This window comes from Podarcis filfolensis, assembly GCF_964270895.1.
Source record: "Podarcis filfolensis genome assembly, chromosome: 4".
Lineage (NCBI taxonomy): Eukaryota > Metazoa > Chordata > Lepidosauria > Squamata > Lacertidae > Podarcis > Podarcis filfolensis.
In genome coordinates, this window is record NC_139607.1 from 77,691,748 (window position 1) to 77,715,046 (window position 23,299).

Below are 23,299 nucleotides of genomic sequence, written 5' to 3' on the forward strand. Positions count from 1 at the left end.
TCACCATCCAAATCCTATGAACTGTTGCGCTGGAAAATTAGGGAGCTTCCAGATGGTGCTTCCACAGCAACTGGAATGGTGATGCTAGTGCCAGACTCAGCTACCACTCCCCCACAGAGCTGTTGAACCAGCTCTGAGACCTTCCTAAATATACTGCGTTAGTGAAAGGTACATTGTACCAGAACATCATCAAAGCTTGTATCATGTTGGGGCCCCAAGCTAGGCTGAGAAATAGTCCATCATCTTGAAATCTATTGTCTATGAACATGTGTTTTAAGGTAAATTATTCAAACATGCAAATGACTTTGGCACTGGGAACGTGTGCCACAGTATAAGCTCTTTTATCCAACTGAATGGGGGAACATAAAAATGTTACAAGGAAAACAAATTTCAGAAAAGGTGGGGTGCTGCAGGGTTCTGTCCTGGACCAGTTGTTCTTCCCATATCTTTACAAATGACTTGGATGAAGGAATTGAGGGGATGTTCATCAACTTTGCAGATGATGCCAAACTGAGAAGAAGAGTTTGGATTTGATATCCCGCTTTATCACTACCCTAAGGAGTCTCAAAGCGGCTAACATTCTCCTTTCCCTTCCTCCCCCACAACAAACACTCTGTGAGGTGAGTGGGGCTGAGATACTGCAAAGAAGTGTGACTAGCCCAAGGTCACCCAGCAGCTGCATGTGGAGGAGCGGAGACGCGAACCCGGTTCCCCAGATTACGAGACTACCGCTCTTAACCACTACACCACACTGGCTCAGAAGGGTAACTAATGTCGCAGAAGACAGGCTTGGGATTCAACATGACCTTAACAGATTGGAGAACTGGGTCCAAACTAACAAAATGAACTTGAATAGGGAGAAATGTAAGGCAGGAACAGCCAGCTGTACAAATATAAGATGGGGGAGAGGGACACCTGGTTTGCCAGTAGTCCATGTGAAAAGGATCCAGGGGTCTTATAGTAGACCACAAGCGTAACAGTAACAGCAACAGAAAAAGCTAATGGCATTCTAGATTGTATCAACAGAAGTATAGTGCCCAGACCAAGAGAAGTAATAGTACTGCTCTTTTCTGCCTTGGTCAGACTACACCTGGAGTATTGTGTCCAGTTCTGGACTCCACAATTTAAGAAGGATATTGACAATCAGGAATGCGTGTAGAGGAGGGTCACTGAGATAACAAAAGTCTGAAAACCAAGCACAACAGTTGAGGGAGTTGGCTATGTACACCCTGGAAAAGAGGAGACTAAGAGGGGATACAATAGCCACCTTCAAATATTTAAAAGGTTGCCACAGGGCAGATGGAGCAAGCTTTTCTCTAGCTCTCAAGGGTAGGACCTGAACCAATGGATTCAAGCTACAAGAAAGGAGATTCAGACTAAATACCAGAAGAACTTTCTGATAATAATAGCTGTTGAACAGTGGAAAAGGCTCCTTTGGAAGGTGGTGGGGTCTTCTTCATTTGAGGTTTTTAAGCAGAGGTTGAATGGTCATCTGTCATAGATGCTTTATATGAGACTCCTGCCATGCAAGGGGTTGGACTAGATGACCCTCAGGGTCCCTTCCAACTCTAGAGTTGGAATTCTCTGACTCTATGATGTCTTTCTTTTAAGCTAGTTTCCCCCTCAAGAAATGGTTTATGAATGGCTTAGATTTTGCTCCACAGGTAGCCTCATTACATGCTGTAAGAATTCCCATGACTGTAATATATGATTAAATACAAATTAAAAATAGTTATGCTTCCACTTACAGAGGACCTCTTCTTATTTGATATATTTTATAGCTTTTGCTATTTCCATGCTTTATCAAACAGGCATCAGTAGGATATTTTCCATACAGTACTTTAGAAAATGTTTATTATGCAAATGATTCATAGTGAAACAATATTTCCCCCTCAAAACCACAGTACTTTTCTCTTTTACAAGAGATGCGTATGCATGTGCCAAAATAAATATCAAGACTTTTGAGTTACAGAGAACAGTTTTCTGGGAGAATACAGTGGAAGGATAGCTGGTTTCAAGGATATTTAGAGGACAGCTAGTTACATTTTATTACATTTGCATTCAAGGGTGGTCTATAAAAGTATTTAGCATTCAAACAGCAAATATTAATCAACAGGGTATATTTATTTGGAACCAATTTGTCAACCACTGTCTAGCATAGATACATAAAAGGAAAAAGAAAAGTTGAGGAAAAGCTACAGCATGCCATTAGGAGGATCAACAGGGAGCCTGGAGATTACTTAAAAGTAACTGGAACAGAGGCTCAAATTAGATGTACGACACAGACTGAAAAATTGCAAAAAAAAGGAGAGGCCAAAAGCATCTACTCATGATTTTATTAGAGTTGGGGTGCTTCCCAATCCAGATTTAAATCATTTAAATTGGAACCAGTGAGGGTGGTGAATGCCCTGTGTGAGTGTCTGGAGGCAGTTGGAGGATAGATGGCAGCTAACAGATATATACTGAATCCTGACAAGACAGAAGTATTGTTTCTGGGGAACATGGGGTGGGCAGGTGTGGAGGATTCCCTAGTCCTGAATGGGGTAACTGTGCCCCTAAAGGACCAGGTATGCAGGCTGGGGGTCCTTTTGGACTCACAGCTGTCCATGGAGGCACAGGTTAATTCTGTGTCTAGGAGTGCTGGCTACCAATTCCATCTAGTATGCAGGCTGAACTCCTACCTGCCTGTGCACTGTCTCACCAAAGTCATGCACACTTTGGTTATCTCCTGCTTGGATTAATGCAATGCACTCTACAAGGGGCTACCTTTGAAGGTGACTTGGAAACTACAACCAATCCACAATGTAGCAGCTAGACTGGTGACTGGGAGCAGCCGCCAGGACCACATAATACCAGTCCTAAAGGATCTATATTGGCTCCCAGTATGTTTCTGAGCACAATTCAAAGTGTTGGTGCTCACATTTAAAGCCCTAAACAGCCTCTGCCCCATATAACTGAAGGAGCATCTCCACCCCCCATCGTTCAGCCCGGAAACTGAGGTCCAGCTCAGGGCCTTCTGGCGGTTCCTTCACTGTGATAAGTGAAGTTACAGGGAACCAGGCAGAGGGCCTTCTTGGTAGTGGCACCTACCCTGTGGAAAGCCATCCCATCTGATGTCAAGGTGATAAATAACTATACAACTTTTAGAAGACATCTGAAGGCAGCCCTGTATAGGGAAGTTTTTAATGTTTGATGTTTTATTATGCTTTTATATTTGTTGGATTTATTATGCTTGATATATTTGTAACAACAACAACAAAATATCCATTCTGGGGGGATAGAAGGGCCAAGACTGAATGAAAAGTCCAACATTTCAGCCAGCATGGGCTTGACCCCTTTTTTCTTCAACTGCCATTTATTTATATGTAAGTATCTGTTGTGTGACTGATTTCCTACTGACTTTGCTGTCACAGTGGGTAGAAAACTATGCATCTCAAGAATTTACGGAATTATGTTTTAAAGTGATGCTTCTGATAGTTCATCTGACTTTGTCATCAACTAATCCATCAAGACATTAATGAATTGTTGTTTTCTGAGACCCACACTAGACTAATGCTAGAAAAGAATTCCAAGAAGCTCAACACTCCTACTGTTAGCCCTCCAAATTCAGAACCTGACAGTGACAACTTCCCCGATTGCGGCTGTTGCCGGCTAAAGTGTAGCACATGCTCTACTTACTATGCCATTTCCAAGGATAAGAAAGAAGTACTCTTTTGTAATAGCCTCTAAGTGCAAAGAGATAGAGCTATTCAAAGAAAATAAAACAAATCAAAGAGGCAAGATGATGTGATCTTTTCTCAGTAAGAATGAGCATGAATTTTTAGAGGTTTTACAGAGAATACATAGGATAATATGTTGACATTTCTATAACACATTGTGGTAGATTATATAAAAATAGCTTGTATTGGAAGTGGATTAAATTAGCAGGCATCGGAGAGTCTTACAGAAACCAGCCTATTAGGCATACCTTTTCGTGCTACAATTTGTCATTTCTAGGCCAGTGCTTCCTTTGCAAAAGATAAAATTATTGCTTGCAACACTGAATCTTCAGTTCAGCAAATATGAAAAAAAAATTGTTCAGTTTTAAACATATGTCAGAGTTTCTATTTCTCACTATTGGTTATTTCTGTATACCCATTTGTGTGTTTCTTGCTCTCATGCAATCAGTAAATGGTATACTTTCCCTTAAATTAACGAGAAAATTCAACTGTCAGTCGTACATTGTTAGCTTTAAGTTTCTCATCTTTTAACTTGGACTCAATTTTTAATATTATAATCCTGACCTTTGAGGATAGTACTATTTTATTTATTTCAATATTTCAGTGTAACAGAATCTGATCACCCAGGATAAAAAAGCTTCAAAAATATGTAAGGAGAAAAAACAGCAACTATGTGGGGAAAAGACAGTTTCAAGTTGGATCCAAAGTTGCAAGAGTGGAAAAGGTCCTCCCCAACCTGTTCAGGAACATCCCCATATCTTCCAGAAAGGCCTGGGAGGCAGAGCAGAGGGAGCAGAAGATGGAGGCTTCTCCTTGTGCAACTTGCCATTCACTATGTTATGCAAAAGTTACCCTTTTGCAAAGTAGTTTTGAACAGGTCAGCTGTCTTATCTTCAGAGACACAAAGATGTTTTTTGGCTGTGGACACCAAAAGAATTCGGAAAACTGTTCAACTTGAACAAGAGTTTTACTCAAAATACACCAGGAATTAAAACATATGGTATTTTCCTGTACTGCTGCTGTTGTCTCCCAGTCATAACTTCTAGTTCATTTGGAGTAACAAATCCCAGCGATGGAAAAATGTTGCCAATTTACCATCCTGCAAGACACGAATCCAATTTTCTGCCACAATGAGCATTTCATGTATCCAATTGTATTTTTAATCTACCATTTGAGAGATGTTTTTAATTTACTGTTACGTTGCTTGGATTTCCTGTACGACAGGAAAATATTGCATTGACTCATAAATGTTCATGCTTTTTGTTTCACTTGGAAACTGCACACTGCCTGTTATCTCTGCAATAGTGACTTTTGAACAAGTTGACTTGTAAAGCAACGTACAGTTTAGCTTCATCTAATTCTGAAATGCATACCTTATTAAAGTGTCATCATCCACAATGACTAACCAAGGTGTTGCAGCAGGGCTGTGCTTTAGAAACCTTTCCAAAATGGCAAAAGTCTTCCCACAATGACCTAGACACGAAACACAAAAAGGTAAAGGAATTCAATAATTAGACATATAGTGTGATGATTATAAAAATCATTCTCAACACTCTTCAAAATAATCTTTGTCATGCGTTTAGATTAGGGCTGGGTTGCACCTTTATCCCCATCATTCAGATATATAAATATATGGATTTCCTGCAATAAAGAGTATGACATAATTTGGAGGCATCCCAGCCTGTCAAACTCTTGCCTGCTGCACCTTACTATGCCCCTTCAGCAGTGGGCATGGAAGGCTTGAGGCATGCAGGGAGTGGGCACAGGAGGACTCTATGCCATGGAGTAGTTGTGTATGCAAAGCTGACCATTCTTGCTCACTTTTGATATCCAGCAATTTCAAACGGGCATCTAAAACTAGGCTCAAATCACGGTGGTTCTTAGGTCTCCCTTTCTTTTCTCAATCCTTTCCAAATTTGTTTTTTCCTTGGTCCTTGGCTTCTTCCTCTCTCAGCCTCTTTACACCTATCAGCTGATTTCTCTCCTTTCTTTCTTTCTTTCAAGCGCCTGCCTCCTTCCACCTTTCTCCTTAGTCTTGTTCAGTCAGAAGGCAGAATTTGCAATCATGCAAACAGGTATGGGAAGAAGGAGGAAACTGGTGTCCTGAATGCTGATTTCACAAAGGCAGGCAGATGAGCAGAATGGAGGGCTGCTATTTTCACACTGCACTGATTCATGATGAATGTATGCAGCAGCAGCAAAAGTAGGAGGAATTTCCCCCTCTGCACTCCCAAACTGGTAGAGCACATGCTGGTGCTGCCTCCAACTGAATCGCACTGTAATCAGTCCCACGAAAAGAGTCTTGTCTTTGTGCCTCCTTATCTCACTGGCAGACTCACAGGCCACCTCATGGGAAATAAATTAGGCAGCTCATCATCTTGTGCAAATTCTGTTATGAAAACACTGTATAACTCATGCAAAATAATATCACATCGTGTTAAAACTTACCTCTATCAGTATTTGGCACTCCTAAATCAACAGTGGGTATTGAACTTTCTGCATAATCACTGTAGTATTCAATAAGAGCGGCCTCTTTTTCCCAGGTCTGCTTTACAATAGGTACTGGGGAGGAAAACAAGCATACTGACACGCTGGCAAAACAGTGCTTACAGTCCAAACTGAAATTGGACGTTAGGATGTTTCTCAGCTTACCAACAACTGATATTCACCAATCTTCTCTCCTCCCTTCTCAGTGCACTATGGTTACCAGTTTTTTGGGGGGTGGGGGGAAGGATCTGAAGCTAACTAAACTGTTCAGATGTGGTGAGACAGACATAACAGGAAATTATGGTTAAGTAATCCAAAAAGCCTTCAATCTCAGAAGAAAGGAGGGAAAGGATGGCACAATGGTGGCTCATGCAGGCACAGGATTCATATCTGGGCTTAATATGCTGAGACGTGTATATCTGAACCAGGTTATTAAGTAATAGGGTAACTGGAGGCAGCCCTGTTAGGCCAAAATTAGATGTTACGGCACATGTGGCTGCTACTGAAAGCAGCACCCCCATTTCTGTTACCCCAAACACCTAGGAATACCAAATGCATCTCATGACGTGATGGTGTCACAAGGTCCCCTTTCATTGGTTGACACCTGTGGGCAAAGAAATCTGTAATGCACTTGTACTGTCATTTTGCATTAATAGTGACCATCAGAGGATAAGTGGGGAGAGAGATGGGCTGCTTTGTCAGCAGCCAGCCATATGTCTAGTTTTAAGCTTAGATGATGGAAATGACCCTACTCTCCTCCCTGCCAACATACTGGAGACAGATTTGTTACCAAACAGGGCTGAGCTTTTTATTTGCTCTGCCCCCTTGTCCTAGGAACCACTATGTCTGTGTAGCACCTTCTGTTGGATAAGTATGTCTCACAGTCTCCCGCCCACTCACCAAGGCTTTTCTTGGAGGTGAGGAGAGATTCTGTTTTTCCTTGAGCAATGAAATACACTGTATGTACCATGTAAAATCCTAAGCAGGCACAAACGATTTCTCCCTCACAAAAAAGGAAGGAGACTCCTGGCACATTCAGTCTTGATCATTCAATACATCTACCAAAATTCAAGGGCGTGTCAAAACATACAACAGAAAAACCCCAAAACCCTGTATTTTCATAGAAATAAATGCCCAATCCGCATGTTGAATGGATATAGTTTTGAGCAGCTAAAAAAAGAAAAATGGCTTACCAGAAGAGCTCCTTTTTCAAAAGGAGCTCTTGAAAGCCAGCATCCATTAATTTTTCACTTTCCTGAGAAAGATTACCCTCCACTGGGTAACACTGGAAACTATGAGGAAAGTTCAAGTATTTTCCTCAGTCTTCAAGGTGTTACATGATAGTGAAAGACTGTGAATCTATAGCTTCGTTTTCAACTTGCCTTTATCATTTCGGCTAGCTGTAACATAGCAGTTTATTTTTTGTCTTGTTTTAATCAACACCATTAAAAAAAAAATCACAAGAACATGAACACATTTTTCTACAAACTCCAGTTGTAGGATGCTCATTTTCTTGCATCAAAAAGACAAATTGTATGCAGAAGTTAAACCCATGCAACTTTAAAGTTTGATTATTGGTAAGCATTTAGAAAGGTTATTAAACAATGCTTCATTAAAATAAGCCACAAAATTAGTTGAACACTTAACCTTCTTAAGTTATGTTCTTATATTGCTGCACCGCATAAGAGGGCAGTATATAAACTGGTATAAATACAATAAAATAAAATTCTGAAAATATTACAAAACCTTCCACTTTCCCCAATCACATTGCTTAGGATTGTCTGAATTAATATGGGCAATGATTAAAGAAACTGAGCTATGGTTTAGAATGATGTCTGAATTGACTACAGATGGTTTGCAATTAGCCAGAAAAGTAAACTCTGGCCAGAAAGGCAAACTCAAAAAGTAATTCTGAAAACCCTGGTTTGTGCTACAATTTTTTTGTATTAATAGGCAAACCACGGTTGCAGCTGTTGCCTTCTCTCAGCAAACTTGGAGCTACTACACTCCAAGACTTGAGTTTTAACCCCCCCCCCACAGAAAACAGAAGCAAACAAGCACCTTTAAATTTACCTGTATACTTGGAAGCTCAAACTTTGCTCGAGTTCTAAATACATTGGTTAGTGGAAACCACTGTTTGATGCAGTGCCTCAAATGAGCCAAAGACTAGGTACCAAAGCATAATGGTGGTTTTTCTACAGCAGATTCAGTATTACTCATGAGCATGAAGCAGAACCTTAAGTAAACAGATTTGTTGATGTCTCTTATTTTGTTTAAATAATAACCACTAATATGTTTAACCAACCAGGCGTTATAAATGTATAAAGTTTAGGGATGTTTTAAGATTGCAATGGTATTTTAATGAAGCAGTAGTACTGCAATTTTTTAAAGTTGTTTTGGTAATTTATTACAGCTAGATTACACTGCATTATTAGTTTTAATTATATTTACAGATTTTGGCTAGATTTTATGCTTTTGTTGACTATGTATTTTGCATACCACTTGGTAACATAGCAAATTTGATAGCAGGAAATTTGCTTGCATGCAGACTAGGCAATAAAAGCTATTTAGCAAGGACAATTTTTAGACTTTTCTTCTAGAAGATCATCCATCTTGAGTACACATTTTATACAAGTACTTTCAGGACTGCTGTTCATTTATTTCTGCTTTTGTATAATTTCATCTAGGAATGGCTCTTTACATTCAAACTAGAATGCAGTGTGGATGTTGTAAAATTTAATTCACCACTGCAAGGTTCTGGAACCTGCAACTTGGGAATGTTTGTTCATTTATTTATTTATATTTATATCCCACTCTTTCCTCCCAAGAGAATACATGGTTTTAACCTACCCCAAAATTTATCTTCACATTTGCTCTCTGAGATAGGCTGAGAAATAGTTTGCCCAAAGTCACTCTGTGACCTTTATGACTGGATGACCACTTGAAACTGGGCCTTCCCAGTCCTACTCCAGTGATTGTAACCACGCTGGTTCTGCTTGCCTTGTACACACATTATAATTTATGTATAATAATATGCGCTATTATCATATTATCATTTAGCTGCCAGGTTATCAGTCTTTAAAAAACACACACCAAAAAAGCAAACAAACCCCAGCTTCTATGACCTTTTATGGCTTACCTTTATTATCCTGGACTGCTGTTTTATTCTGGGTTTAGTGGCCTTGTTTGCATGCCATGGTAAAATATAAAGCATGGCTTGCTGTGCATGAGTTAATTGCTCCAGTTTTGCTCTGCCCCATGTCTTTTGGCTTGTGCTGGGAGGAAGCAAATTGTCCCTGGCAACATCAAACAAGGGATTACTATTTGTTTCACTTCTAACAAACTACCATAGGCGCCAGCTCCTAGGGAATGAAGCCCTTTGAGGGGGCCATACCCCTTCAATGTTCAGAAGGCATTTGGCTTCGCTCCATGGCTTCTTAGGATGTCACATGACATCAGGTTGTCGCATTGGGCCCCCTCAGTCAAGCTGATAAGCTGGAACCTCTGTAAACTATGATCTGTAAGTCAAGAACAACCCTTGGCTATAGATTGTGATTTGTTAGGAGTGAAGTAAATCACAGTTCCTGGTTTGGACAAAACAGAGTAAGTTACGGATTGTGGTTGGTTTCTCCCCAGCACAAACAGGGAGGAGCAGAACCTCCTAGCTTGGCACATTTACAGCAACTCATTCACTATTGTTCACTATGATGTGTGAACTAGGCCATTGTGGCATTCTTTATCTTTATGGTTTGGGGCACTATGTTCTAAGCACGGCTCCCAAAAATGCATGATCACAGAGCCCCAAAACAGAAAGGGCTGTGATATTGCATGAGGTTGCGACCCTATATGTCTTGCCCAAAACACACATTTTGAGGCTCCTTCATCTCACATGGGTCATGTGACTCATCCAGAAGCAGGGCCATGTCCCAGATTCTAAGGGAAACATGTTGGAATGCATGCAATTCATTGCTCAGGAAAGTGTACCAGCTACCACAGTGAAAAACATTCAGGCTACGGATTCATGGCCAAACTACCAAGGGCTGCATTGAGCTAAATCAGTGAGTGCACAGAACAACTTCTGTGAGCCAACAGAACTTCAAAATTTGATTTCTGAAGATCTATCGTCATCTCTATCGCCCCGTTTTTGGTTTTGAATATTCGTTTGTTGAAATGCTAATGTTGGAAATAACTTGTGGTGAGATTATATGAAGAAGAGGGGCGTAAGTAAGAATATCACTGAAGGCAGGAAAAAACACCGAAGGCTGATTTCCCTTAAAATCCACAGCTGGATTAGTTTGCCTTACACCCTACCAAACTAGTCACTGTTTGACATCCAAAGGATGCATGAAATACATGACAAATGTGATGAAGGAAAAATTTATGCAGCTGACATCAATAAGAAATGCCATCTGGTTCGAAGCTGTTCTTCAATCCCAACACTTGCTAAAGTGAAATCTTTAATGTTTATACAGCTTGGTTCTATAACACACTTGTGTATATGAATACTGTTAGGATCGTCCTACTCTTGTGCAGGACCCTAGTAGAGACACATGCCCGACTGGCATGTTCTCTCCCTCCTGGTCGATCGTTCGGGAGCTTCTAAAGCTTTCTTCAGCCCGAACATCACAGCGACTGATACCAAGAAGCATCAGCAGACTTAGGGATCAGAAGAGTATTCGCAGTTTGTGTAACAGAACTCACTAGCACAGCATTTTGGCTAATCTACGTTTATTTACATAAAATACACTCGGAGAATTCTGACTTAGCTCCTTCCTCTTTCTCATCAGACAGCAAAGAGAGAGAGAACAAAGGACAATAGTCCCACTTCACGGAACACAGTAACACAAACATCCTGTCTCCGTCACTTCCCACTGTGTAGAATGAAAACATACACCATCATGTGATAGACAACAATCCCACGACTGCAAACATGGAGCAAGAACCCTAACATATAGAAGAAAAGGCCTAGGAATACACCCTACACAAATCTGGACTTTCTAAGATAGTTGGATGGAGACTTTACACCTCCTTCCGAAAACTCCTGCGGCCAAGCTGGTACCAAATGTTTTCCTTTGGATTACATCGGCAAGACTGGGGACGGGCGGGGGGATTGGTTGTCTGGGCAGCTCAGGACCTCCATATGCACTTCAGTGCAGCTAACACAGCAACAATACAGGAGGCAGCAGTTATAAGTTACCAGTCTCTGCAGCCACAGAAGGCTCTGTGATCCTCCAGCAGTTTGACTTCAACCCCACAGGCGCAGTGCATTGCCTCTCGAGGCAGACAGAGGCCAACAACATTAACTTACATACATCAGTAATTGTGAAAGAAAAAATCATTCATCTAGCAATACAATGTCACTGTAAATATTTTCCCCTGAAATTGTTAGGGAAATCCTGCTATTACCTTTTTGTTTGAAGGATGGCAATAAAGTACAAATGTGTATTAGGAAAAAAAATATGCGGTGAATTTACCAAGGTTTGTTTTTTAGGTATGCTGGTCCCCTATGGTTTTCTTTCAGTGTCACATGTTCAATGCATTTCAAAAATGAAACATCTCTATTTTGTAGATGTAAACTATCATCACATTCACATACAGATTGTTGCAGAATGTGTGAAATGTACTTCCCCCCTGCTTTTCAGGCAACTCTATCCCCTACAGGTGGCTAAGAAGATATAAAAATAGCTAATGGATGAAAAGATAGTGCCTTCCCACCATCTTATTGAATGTTGAATAGCTGAAGGTTGTGGCTCTCTCTATTCACAAATAAGGAATATTGAATTTCAAAGAAACACCAAGACCATCCACCAGACAACACATATAAAGGCTTTTTAGTCCATGCATTCACTCCATGTCACGCTTCGCCCAGTTTTAACCAATATATCTTCCAGCTTTTGTCACAAATTCTCTACTCCCCACTGCAATAAAATATACTTTATGGAATATCCCACTGACTAATGGGTAAAGGGAAAAAGAATATTCTGACAACTAGAGTATATATTTATCAAGGTTCTCATTTTCTGACTAGGAGAGACCAGGGCGGGTGGCCTGGCTTTATGACATCCAATATCTTTCAATATCTATGTGACCAATTATCACATTCAAGATCACTGAGTTGAATACAATGTTAGAACCAAGCCCCAAACGTTAACCCAAGTATGAATCCCCCTTTTCAGTTTGGAAGGCAATGAATAAATACAGTAAGACAAATTTTATCCCAGGATTTACTGTCAAATCATACCCAAGAGGCACAGAGTACTTTTTGTGGGCCAGGGAAAAAGAAACCGACTTCTTAGGAAAGGCTGCAGCTTAGAATAAGCTTCCCTGGTGTGTATTCAGATACATATATATGCCTTTGAAATACTCTGGGGATACAGTCACCAACTTGGTTTTGCTCTGTCTCACATTTACAAGCAACCTGAATGGAACCACAGATGTAAACGTTCTTTGGTTTTTTATGGAAGACATAAAATGTAAAACTTCTGTCCAGTCTCAGTAGCTGCTTTTAAAATTACCATACATTTAGTATTTTTAAGTTTGAAGAAGGCATTGCAACTTTCATACCAATAGCCTCAAAATAATACTAGGAAATAAAAAGGCTTTCCCCATTATGTTCAGTTAGTTCCTGGTAGCAATCTGAAGGTAGATTCAAAGACCAAATGTCTTCAGAAACATGCTAAATTCTGAAAAAGTGAACATTTCCTCATTGTTGCTCAGATAAAACATTCTAAATAGGTCATGAAAAGCAATGGGAACACATTTTAGAAGCCAGTTAGCAGATGTGATTTATAACATAGTTTTGAAAACTTCACTGACTAATTACTTTCAGTGGAAATGATATTCTTACTTACTTCCCTCTACTTCACATAATCACTCCACAAGTTATTTCCAACATTAAAATTTCAACAAATGAATATTCAAAACCAAAAAGGGGCCATACTGCATTCAAAATTTTATTTAGCTTAAATTAGTTGCAGAACTTATATAAAGATATCCTTAAATATGGAACTTACTTCTGTCTCCATGGAATTTCCTGCATGTTTTTACAGCAACAAAGATATCTGTTTTCTTCACAGGATCTCCCTAAAAATAAAATGTCAACTACATTTTTCAACATTCAGGTTATATTGAATGAACAAGCTGTTGTAAAGAGACCCTCAAGATATAGCTCTAAAATCTACATTAAAAAGCAGTTTAAGGCAACATAAAAAGATATACTTTCAAAATTCAAAATTATCAATGTTGCCTAGCAGCATTATCCACTAAAATTCTAATTGAAATTCTGACTGAAGTCGGTTGCAACACGTAAGGAAAGCAAATGAACAAAAGGAAATATTTAACTGTAGGGGTGCGAAGGTTGAAGGCATAATACAGCCCAAAGGTATGCATGGTGGTATTGAAAAGTCCCACTATCTCAATAGGAGGGATATAAGCATGTGATTAACTTTCCCATGGAAATCGGTGTGATTTTGACGTACTTTTCTTTGGCTGGATCATCCCATCATTCATATGACTGGTGGAGTCAAAACAGCTACTTTAAGGCAAGCCCAAGAGATTTCAAGAAACCCAGTGGGGGCTTAGCCCTTTTCCTTTGATCAGCCAACATCCGTACTAACTGGATGTCCCCAGTTCCAGCAGATGTTTGGCACATGGCAAGAGGGCTTTTTAATGGTCATAGGAAACTAGCAGCACAATTCTAGCGGCACTCCTATAGGTCCACAGCAGCAATTGATAGAAGCTGGTTGTCAGGTTCTTACTAAGGATGTGGCCTAACATCACTTTGACCTCAGCGACACACACACACACACACACACACACACACACACACACTATTAATCCCAAAACAAGGAGTTTGTGTGGCACCTAACAGACAGAAAGTGCCAGAAGACACTTCGTTGATTTTGCTGTGACAGACTAAGATGGCTCTGGAAATTGTCATAATCATTTCCTCTATTTCTTATCTTGAGAGGTGAGTGCTGGGGCTTACATGGCCAATGGCACTATGCATGCACAAGGGGACAGTATCGGTAAGCCCAGGGAAACCCTATGGTTTGCAGAAGTTCAAAAATATTTGGAAGCAAGGAAGCTAAATGAGGGGGAGGCACTTCCAAAGCAGCTCATTGAGGACAGTGCGTTCAGTGGCTAGAGAATGCTGGGGGGAAATAAAAAAATAATACAAGGGGGGAGGAATGGAAAATGCAGCATTGTGGAGGAACGCATAGCTGACTGACAAATGCTGCAGAATCCCATTCTGCAAAATTTTTGCTAATGGTTCACTTGTTAGCTCAGTTTCACACAGTCCTATGAACATAGGACATCACACATTTACAGTCTTTAATAAAACAGCTTCACAGTAGGTAAAGAATGAACAGGAAATAATAATTGGCATTTGCTTTCCTTAAATTAAGACAATAAAAAAAATGGAACTGGTCTTCATTTTCTCTTTAGAGCTTAATAAAATGGATGGACTTTCATTATGAGTTAATAACACACACATACCAAACTATTTTCCAAAGGACTATAGACTTGCTTAGAGAACAATGAAATTGAGGGCACAGAGGTTGAAAGGCTTGTGGGAAATAAATCAATAAATAGTGAAGGGGAAAGAAATTTAAGCCAGCCAGTGAATAAATAATAAATACTTAGCCCTTTCCACTGTTCAAAGAGTTTCTCATACACTGCATTCCTGCAATCCTTACAACAAACAGTGAACAGTTTATTAAATAACAGCAAAACAACAGAAAATCATGGGCCAAAATAGTTAATCCTTTACAGAAGCCAGCTTTCTTTCCCTTTCCCCTTCTATTTGCTGCTTCCAGCCATCTTCTCCAGCTCTTCTCAACAGTCCAAAGTACCCACCCTTTTAGCTTCTTATGTCTTCTGAGCTAAGATGTTTCCCGTTTTGAAAAATCTCACTCTGCCTGTGACTCCACGTACAGTATGCAGACACATTTTCATTTCCCCTCTCCACTCACACTAGATGTACCAGGGCAGCCACCCACATTTGCTGTTCATGTACCCGTATGTGCCCCACTCAATATAAAATTATATGGTTTTTAATATTTTTCTCTCCGCCATGAAGAAATAAGGAGCAGAGTAGACATATAGTGCTAGTGTAGTTTTTTAGAAAGATGCTTCATGAATTCTGGAGTTTGTATATGGAATTCTGACCCCATCCCCATCCAAGCAACTAATATTGTAATAAACTATTTTATAAAATATGTGATTTTTACTGTTTTGTTGTTATATTAAAATTCATCTAACTCTCTGCCCCTCTCACCACCACCACCCCACTTTCTTTGGGCTTCTTCTTTCAAAAACATATAGATTCATAGACTCAGAAGGGATTCAAAGGGCCATCTAGGCCAACCCTCTGCTATGGAGGGATTTCATCTAAAGCATCCATGACAGATGGCCACCCAACCTCATTACCATATTATATTGTTGGGGCAGCTTCTTCCCTACCTTCCCTAGCGGTGCTTAAGAGAGATCTGTGTGCTCTCGGGAAAGGCAGAAGTGTGGGAGCCGAGGGAAGCAAACTCTTGCACCAACAGCTCCCAGTTGGCCTGAGAGGACTTTGTTACTCTTCGTTTACATAATGCATTTGTTTTAGTATTTTAAAATTGTAGCTGCTTTGGATGCTTTGGCAGAAAGGTAGGATAGGACTCAAAATAAAAGAATTAATTAAAATGCCTAGACAGGCAAATTACAATACCCATAGGGGTATGCAAATAGATCAGTAACAGTAGCCGGGCTGTAAATAGCAATGTTCGTTACATAAACAAGATCACAACACTGCCAGGGATGGGAAAAGAAAATAGAGTTATTTTTGCAAACTTCCAGCCCAAGCCAAGATCATACCAATTTAACAAAATGTGAACCACAACAGGCCAAGTCTGAGTAATGGTAACATAACCAGAAAGACAAAGAGGAATAGAAGAACAAACTTCTGTTTCTACTACTTGCATCTAAAGTATCTTGCAAAGTCCTCAACCTTGAGAAATTCTAAAGAATTAATTAGAACAGTTGAAGGTGGATTAGAATAGGCTCTCTTTACATCTTTTTACAGGAAAAAGACGGTCTGAAAATACTTACACAAAGTGGGAGGAAATTAGCAAATGTAGTGGCACAGTGAGCAGCATTCGGAGAGTCAAAGTCTTCTGTACAAAACTCAGGCACTGGGGTGAGATGTGGTCCACTGCCTTTCTCCCAGATATAAAGCGCAATCTTTCAAAATACACAAAAAAGTATAATTAATGCTGAAATATATTCATTCTATTAAAATTCAATGCAAATGGCTTTCAGTATAATAAGTCAGAAAAAAGATGGGAGAACTACACTAAGATATATTATCTCGTGGTGTAAAAGAGTTTTGAAATTTTAAACCAGAGCTTATGTGTGCAGGTGTACAGTAGTATACTACTGATAAACTACTAGCTCTCCTCCCAATAAAACCACAAATATATCATGCCAAGCGCCAGGAACCTCTCCTTTCAATCACCCTAGATTTATTCATCGTGCCTCCATTCCTATCCCAAGCAAAAAAAGGTCTCTTTAAGAAGAATAAGGGCTATAGCTCAGTGTTAGAGCACATGCTTTGCATGCAGATGGCCTCAGGTTTAATACCTGACATCTCCAGGAAGAACTAGGAAAGATTTCCAGCATCTACTGATGTTTTTAATTATGTTTTATAGATATCTATAGGCTGATTTTATTGCATTGTATATGTTGTAAGCTCCCTTGTTATATTTTATGAGATATATTTATTTATTTTCAAATAAATTTTGATAAATAACACTGGAGAGGTGCTGCTATTCAGTGCAGACTGTACTGTGCTAGGAGCCTTCCTATGCATCTAATAAGGGCTAACAGGCACTTGGAGAGGGCTTGCTAGAGACAGAGTACTGTATCCAACACTCTATTAGTAAAGTTCTATTTGTGGATTGAGGCTTTGCCTGTCTCCATTCTCCCCTGACAACTCTCAAACTCTGCTCCAGAGATGACCCTAACAGTTCTCTTCTCAGAGAAGAGTACAAATTTTGGTTAGAGATGGAGGGATGGTTAGTAGGGATGGGTAATATCTTGCTTCATGGCTTTTCCCACATTGTGATTTTTGCATAACACGTACACAATGATTCATGATATATTGCCAGGTCAAAAAATTATGAAACCAGTTATCACAATATGGACTTCAAACCCGTTTTGGATGATATAGCACCCAACCCTAATGGCTAGTGCTGGGGCAGGAGCAAATTCAATTTTGAACTGGACCCTCATTTACAGGTGACAAGCTCAGCTCAAAGCAGAGTGATGCTTTTCAATTTGGGGGAGTTTCTAAACTCCACCAACTGCAAATTCACCTGCATCACTAATCTTTTCACAGATCCCTACATCTAACCAATGTATCTGCCATCTCATGAGACATCACATATGTTCAGTGACTATTGTTTATTCCCAGCTTGAGAAGAGGAAAACACAAACTGAAAATAAGTTTAGTTAAGACTGACAAGAACAGATGTCTGGGAAGGTTGGCAAATGTTCACAGCTGTGCAGACACGCATTCTTCCCTGCAGCTACTTCTAACATTTGAACAATAATAAGTCCGTGAATTTGTGGGAAATCAATCAAATAGAAAAAGACATTTGTAAGAGACACATTTTAAAACTATGTGTATTTTGACTACTGCATTAGTGTGCTTTCGTGATACTACTTCACAATGTGGCAATGTAACACAGAGAGAACTTCATAAGATAAATAGGTGTGCAATCTTCTTTTGCACCTGTGGAAAATTTTAAGGACTGAGCTGACTGCTTTGTAATTTTTATATCAAGTGCTTTTGTCCCACAGACGTCCTAAGACCTAGATAATTTCCAGTCTTTAACAGTAACGAGCAAAGAACTCATGACACTCATGGCTTGTTAAAAGTTAGAAAGCAATGGGAATAGGACATCTTATGATTCATACTGGGTAGGGGGGGAAGGAACCCTGGAAAGATTAATTGTAAAAAAAATCCACAATAGGCTCCGCATGTATCCTTAAAAGGAAGAATTAATACACCCAAAAGAAGGGCTGTAAAAGAATATAGTAAAAATGAATTATATTCCATCTGGAAAGGCACAGCAGCATACTGAATGTGGTTGAAAGGAACAGGAATGAAATAATGACCCAAGGCATCAGATGCTTTTGAGTGCACAGGAGCATATCACAACTCCCTTCACTTTCAATAATGCCTAGTGTTACTATAAATTGTCACAGGAAAAGGAAAAAGAATGCTAACCTTTAAATATATATCACATTACTATTAAATGTAGCTTTGCAATTCTACAAGCGTAGATTCCCAGCTGCCACTAGAAGTGCCCTTGTCCCCAATCTGAACATTATTAAATCAAGTGAAGAAGGAAGACCTACACATATATGTGTTGCTCCATTTTCAGACATACATTCCTGGCTAATAGGACAGATAAGCCCCTCCTGCAATCTGAGGCTACTAGAGATGAAATTTTCACTTCTTAACATCCAGCACATCTGTGCTAACTGTGGTTAGGCAGAATTCATGTCCTGTGTTTTGAGGGAGAGAGATATAAAAATGTCCCATATTTCTTTTCTTTCTTTTTAATCAGGACATCTTGCAGTGAACAGCTATCAAATAAGAACTTCTGCTTTAACAACTGTGATACCCATGTTATTGAACGAGTCTTTCCTGTCCTTTCTGTTTTGGTGCACGACTGGATTTGAATCAGCGTAGTGAAGGCAAGTCCTGGATGGGTTAAAAATAAAACCTGAAGAATTGAAACAATTTCCCAGGTGCATCCCTAGCACTCAGGTGAATGTAGAAGTCTTTTTGTCATGTCCATGCATGCACCAGAGCTCCTGAAAAGGTCTGAATTAGTTTGCCAGCCTACAAAGAGTGCTTTTGCAACTCATTATACCTTTTGCTAATAAATGAAAGATGTAATGTGCTATTTTTAAAAGGGTTGTACTGTATGATACCACACTGTATTGTTGATATGATAATATGGGGTCACCTTTGAAAAGCTCATGAATAAGGCATTGCACCAAAATGGGCTACTGACTGGCATCTTGCAGAGGAGAGAACATGTGGAATATACAGTATTTATGAACCTTTCCCCTGCTACCAGCAATTATTTTTCAGACAACTGTGGAAGACGGTTTCTGCAATATTGCATGAGTTAGTGGGAAAGTTTGGCATACATGACATTAGATTCTCTTCTGGACATTAGCAAAATGGATTTCGGCTGGAATACATATTGCAGACTGCATCAGCTTTGTTGGATGACAACTAACACAGCTGGATTCATGTTAATTAGTATTCTACTTTTGCTGTGGACTGGGATATGCCCAAGGTTTATAATGCTTCTGTACATGTTTGTGAACATATCTTACCATGTATTTCACACAGATTTCAAGGAGAGCAGAATACAAACTAGGATACAAAGAACCATACAACTAGTCTAGTTCCATACGTTCATGGTTGCTTTGGAGTTGTTTTTGCCACCCAGGCATAAGCAGCATGGTAAACTGCCTTGGAAACTGAATGGAGTTTCAAAAATGGTGTGTGATATGGAGGAACCAGCTGTTCAGAAACGAAGAAGTAAAAAGTCACTGTGTTTGCACAAGCTCCTTGCATGAGTAGCTTTTTGAATCCTGTTCCCTATTATCTGCATAGGCTAAAATAATACTATGTGGAGCCTGAAAGAAAATGTTGCAACATGGAGTGCTCATATTCAGAGTTCCAGCTAGGCAAACATGCCCATTTTCAGTATACTCCATTCCATCAATTACCACCCCATTTTCTTCTCCCAACAGTCAATATGCATTCTGCGGGTGCTAAAACATGCTCAGTTGTCGGTGAGCTGTTCTGGGGATGTTGCTATTTTTCACCTCTTTAAATCCCCGTCACCCCAAAATATTTTGGATTCTCCCTGAGCCTGCTATGGTGTTTTGGATACATAAGGACTGGCACTCAGAGAATAAGTTCACTACTAGTGTATCATATTGGTCTTCACTATTCCATATAATGAACAAAGGAAGGAAATAAACACTTGTATCATTTCCCTCCTCCTATCATATGGACCTAAGATAGGTAACAGCAAAAGCAAAATTTTCAGAGTAACAGAATGGTCTTACCTCGTATTTTAAATCTATTGTAAAATCTGACTTCAAAGGTTCATTCTTCAGCCTCTTTGCAAGCCTGTTCAGTAAAATAAATAATAAAAATAAAATGAGTTGTTTTTATACATCACACACACACACACACACACACCATATACAAATCGGATACATACAAACTAGAAGCTTTCAGCGATCATGCCATTACCTAGAAGCATGAATACATAATATCCTAAAAGACAATGCACAATGTACATGTACTGTACACTTCAATTCCAATCCACTCTTCTCCACTTTTCACTTTCCTTGCTTCATCTATTTCCTTCCTCTTTTTACTGCCTGTATACATACCACCCTATCACAGCTCCCAGATATAGAGAGCTAGCAGAGGCAGCTGCAGTGCTCTTTCAAGAATATTTCTGCACTGGGAAGAGGTTCTGTCACATGCTTACATGTCTAGAGGCAATTGCCACGTGAACAGAAAAAAAGAAATGCTGAATACCTAAGACAGAGGTGGCTTTAAATTTTCACCTAGACCTGTGGACTTTGTTGGCACAACCAAGAATGATGGTCAGTAGAAGGAATAAAGAAATAGTAAGTTTTTAAAAATATTAAAAATTGGCAGAAGAAGAAGGAGTTTGGATTTGATATCCCGCCTTTCACTCCCCTTCAGGAGTCTCAAAGCGGCTAACATTCTCCTTTCCCTTCCTCCCCCACAACAAACACTCTGTGAGGTGAGTGGGGCTGAGAGACTTCAGAGAAGTGTGACTGGCCCAAGGTCACCCAGCAGCTGCATGTGGAGGAGCGGAGACGCGAACCCGGTTCCCCAGATTATGTGACTACTGCTCTTAACCACTACACCACACTGGCTCTCGCAGGTGTCGGGGGGGGGGGGATAAAAAACTGCTGGGGTTGGATATGGCCTGTGGATCAGCCACTCCAGCCAAGGACATACTCATATGTTCTATTTTTTAAATGGAAGCATATGCTTAGGTAATAGAAAGGCTCATTATTCAGTATTTTCACACTGTCAATTTATCCACAACTAAACATGAAGATTAGTCTTTGAGATTTTAAAAATAGTACCATAAGAAATATTTTTGCTTCTAGTTTCAACTTTTTAGTCTGTTGCAGCAAAAAGAGCAGAAGTCTTGTGGCAACTTGTTTCCAGACGTATAAAGAAGATCCACAGTTCAGCAGCCAATTATTTCTTGCTTTCTTATGTTCCCCATCTGTAGCATTTAAATATTCTCAACTTTTGCCCAGGTATTTTACTAAGAAACCCTAAAAGATACTTGGCTAGCATTTAATTTTGCCCATATGCTAATAAAACAAAGTTAAATGCAAATACCTATTTCCCAACATGTACATTTATGAAGACATAATTGCTTATTAATGTGCTTTATAATACCCTTGTGAGATAGTGCATGCAGTAAAAGGGAACAGAGTGTTTACAGTTACTTAACATTGGATAAAAGCTCATTTGTGATCAAAGAGCCTAATCTCAGTTTATATACATGTAAACACAGCGGCATTTAATGTTTAACATAAATATTTTACTTCTCCAGAGCATTTTACAAACACCAACCATTTAGTAAACAAATTTAGAAAGATCACAAAACTGAATTCTTACTTCTTGACAAGTGGAATACTAAGTGCCCAGCCAGCAGCAAAATCTGGAAATTTAAAAATTGTAGGGTTTTCTGCAAATGCATAATGGTGAATAATTGTAGATTCATCGTCATGTAACGCTTTTCCTAAAAAATATTCCTGTGGGAGAAAATAATAGAATCATAGAACTGTAGAGTTGGAAGGGACCCCAAGGGTCTAGTCCAAACACCTGCAATGCAGAAATCTCAATAAAAGTATCCATGACAGATGGTCATCCAACCTCTGTTTAAAAACTTCAAACAAAGGAAAGCCCACCACCTTCTGAGAGAGTCTGTTCCACTGTGGAACAGCTCTTACCGTGAGAAAGTTCTTCCTGATGTTTAATTGGAATCTCCTTTCTTGTAGCTAATATCTGTTGGTTCAGGTCAGGAAAAAACAAGCTTGTTCCATCTTCCGTGTGACAGACTTTTAGATATTTGAAGATAGCTATCATACCTCCTCTTTGGTCTCCTCTTTTCCAAGCTGTACATACCCTCAACCATTCCTCATAAGGCTTGGTTTCCAGACCCTTGTTCACCCTGATTGCCCTCCTCTGAACGCGTTCCAATTTAAGCCTTCTTAAATTGTGGTGCCCAGAACTAGACACAGTACTCCAGGTGTGGTCTGACCAAGGTAGAATAGAGCGGTAGTATTACTTCCCTTGACCTGGACACTACTGTAGATGCAGCCTACAATAGTAATAACTTTTTTTACTGCTTCATCACATTGTTGACTCATGTTAAGTTTGTGGTCTACCAAGACCCCCTAAATCATTTTCGCAAGCCTGCTGTCCCCTATCTTATATTTGTGCAGCTGATTATTCCTGCCTCAATGTAGAACCTTACATTTGTCCCTAATGATATTCATTTTTTAGAGACACTGTTGAGTATCTGGTACATACTTTTTACAAAGCTGTGTGGTCTAATGTAAGGCCAGATAAACTTTTCATTTCCTTCAAAAATCCCCAATATGGAATGCTGCATGCCCTTTTTGATGATACATCACTGACACTTTTGTCTATCAGTGTTATGCAGCTTCCACGTGAATTGATAAATATATACCAGCAGACAATACTTTGATAGGCAAACTACTCCTCATATAACTAGAGGTCTTTCACTCATTGTTGAAATATGTCATTTACTGTTTTATATTTGTAGGTGCAACAGATTCAGGTAGGTAGCCGTGTTGGTCTGACACAGTTGGTATATATATAAAAAATGTCCAGTAGCACCCCAGAGACCAACTAAGTTTGTTCTTGGTATAAGCTTTCGTGTGCATGCACACTTCTTCAGATACACAGTGGAACAGTTAGT

General features: G+C 39.6%; 2 protein-coding genes across 2 annotated transcripts in view; both read right to left on the bottom strand.

The window, feature by feature from the left end:
- Positions 1-23,299, bottom strand: part of LOC310760467 (cilia- and flagella-associated protein 337-like) — a 166,102-nt gene that overhangs the window by 36,308 nt on the left and 106,495 nt on the right. The window lies entirely within an intron of this gene.
- B3GLCT (beta 3-glucosyltransferase) overlaps positions 1-23,299 on the bottom strand; it is a 71,570-nt gene that overhangs the window by 10,999 nt on the left and 37,272 nt on the right. Inside the window, 6 exon segments of the mRNA XM_083609180.1 lie at positions 5,093-5,192; positions 6,168-6,281; positions 13,220-13,289; positions 16,302-16,433; positions 20,355-20,418; positions 21,970-22,106. Coding sequence (XP_083465306.1) covers positions 5,093-5,192; positions 6,168-6,281; positions 13,220-13,289; positions 16,302-16,433; positions 20,355-20,418; positions 21,970-22,106 — 617 coding nt within the window.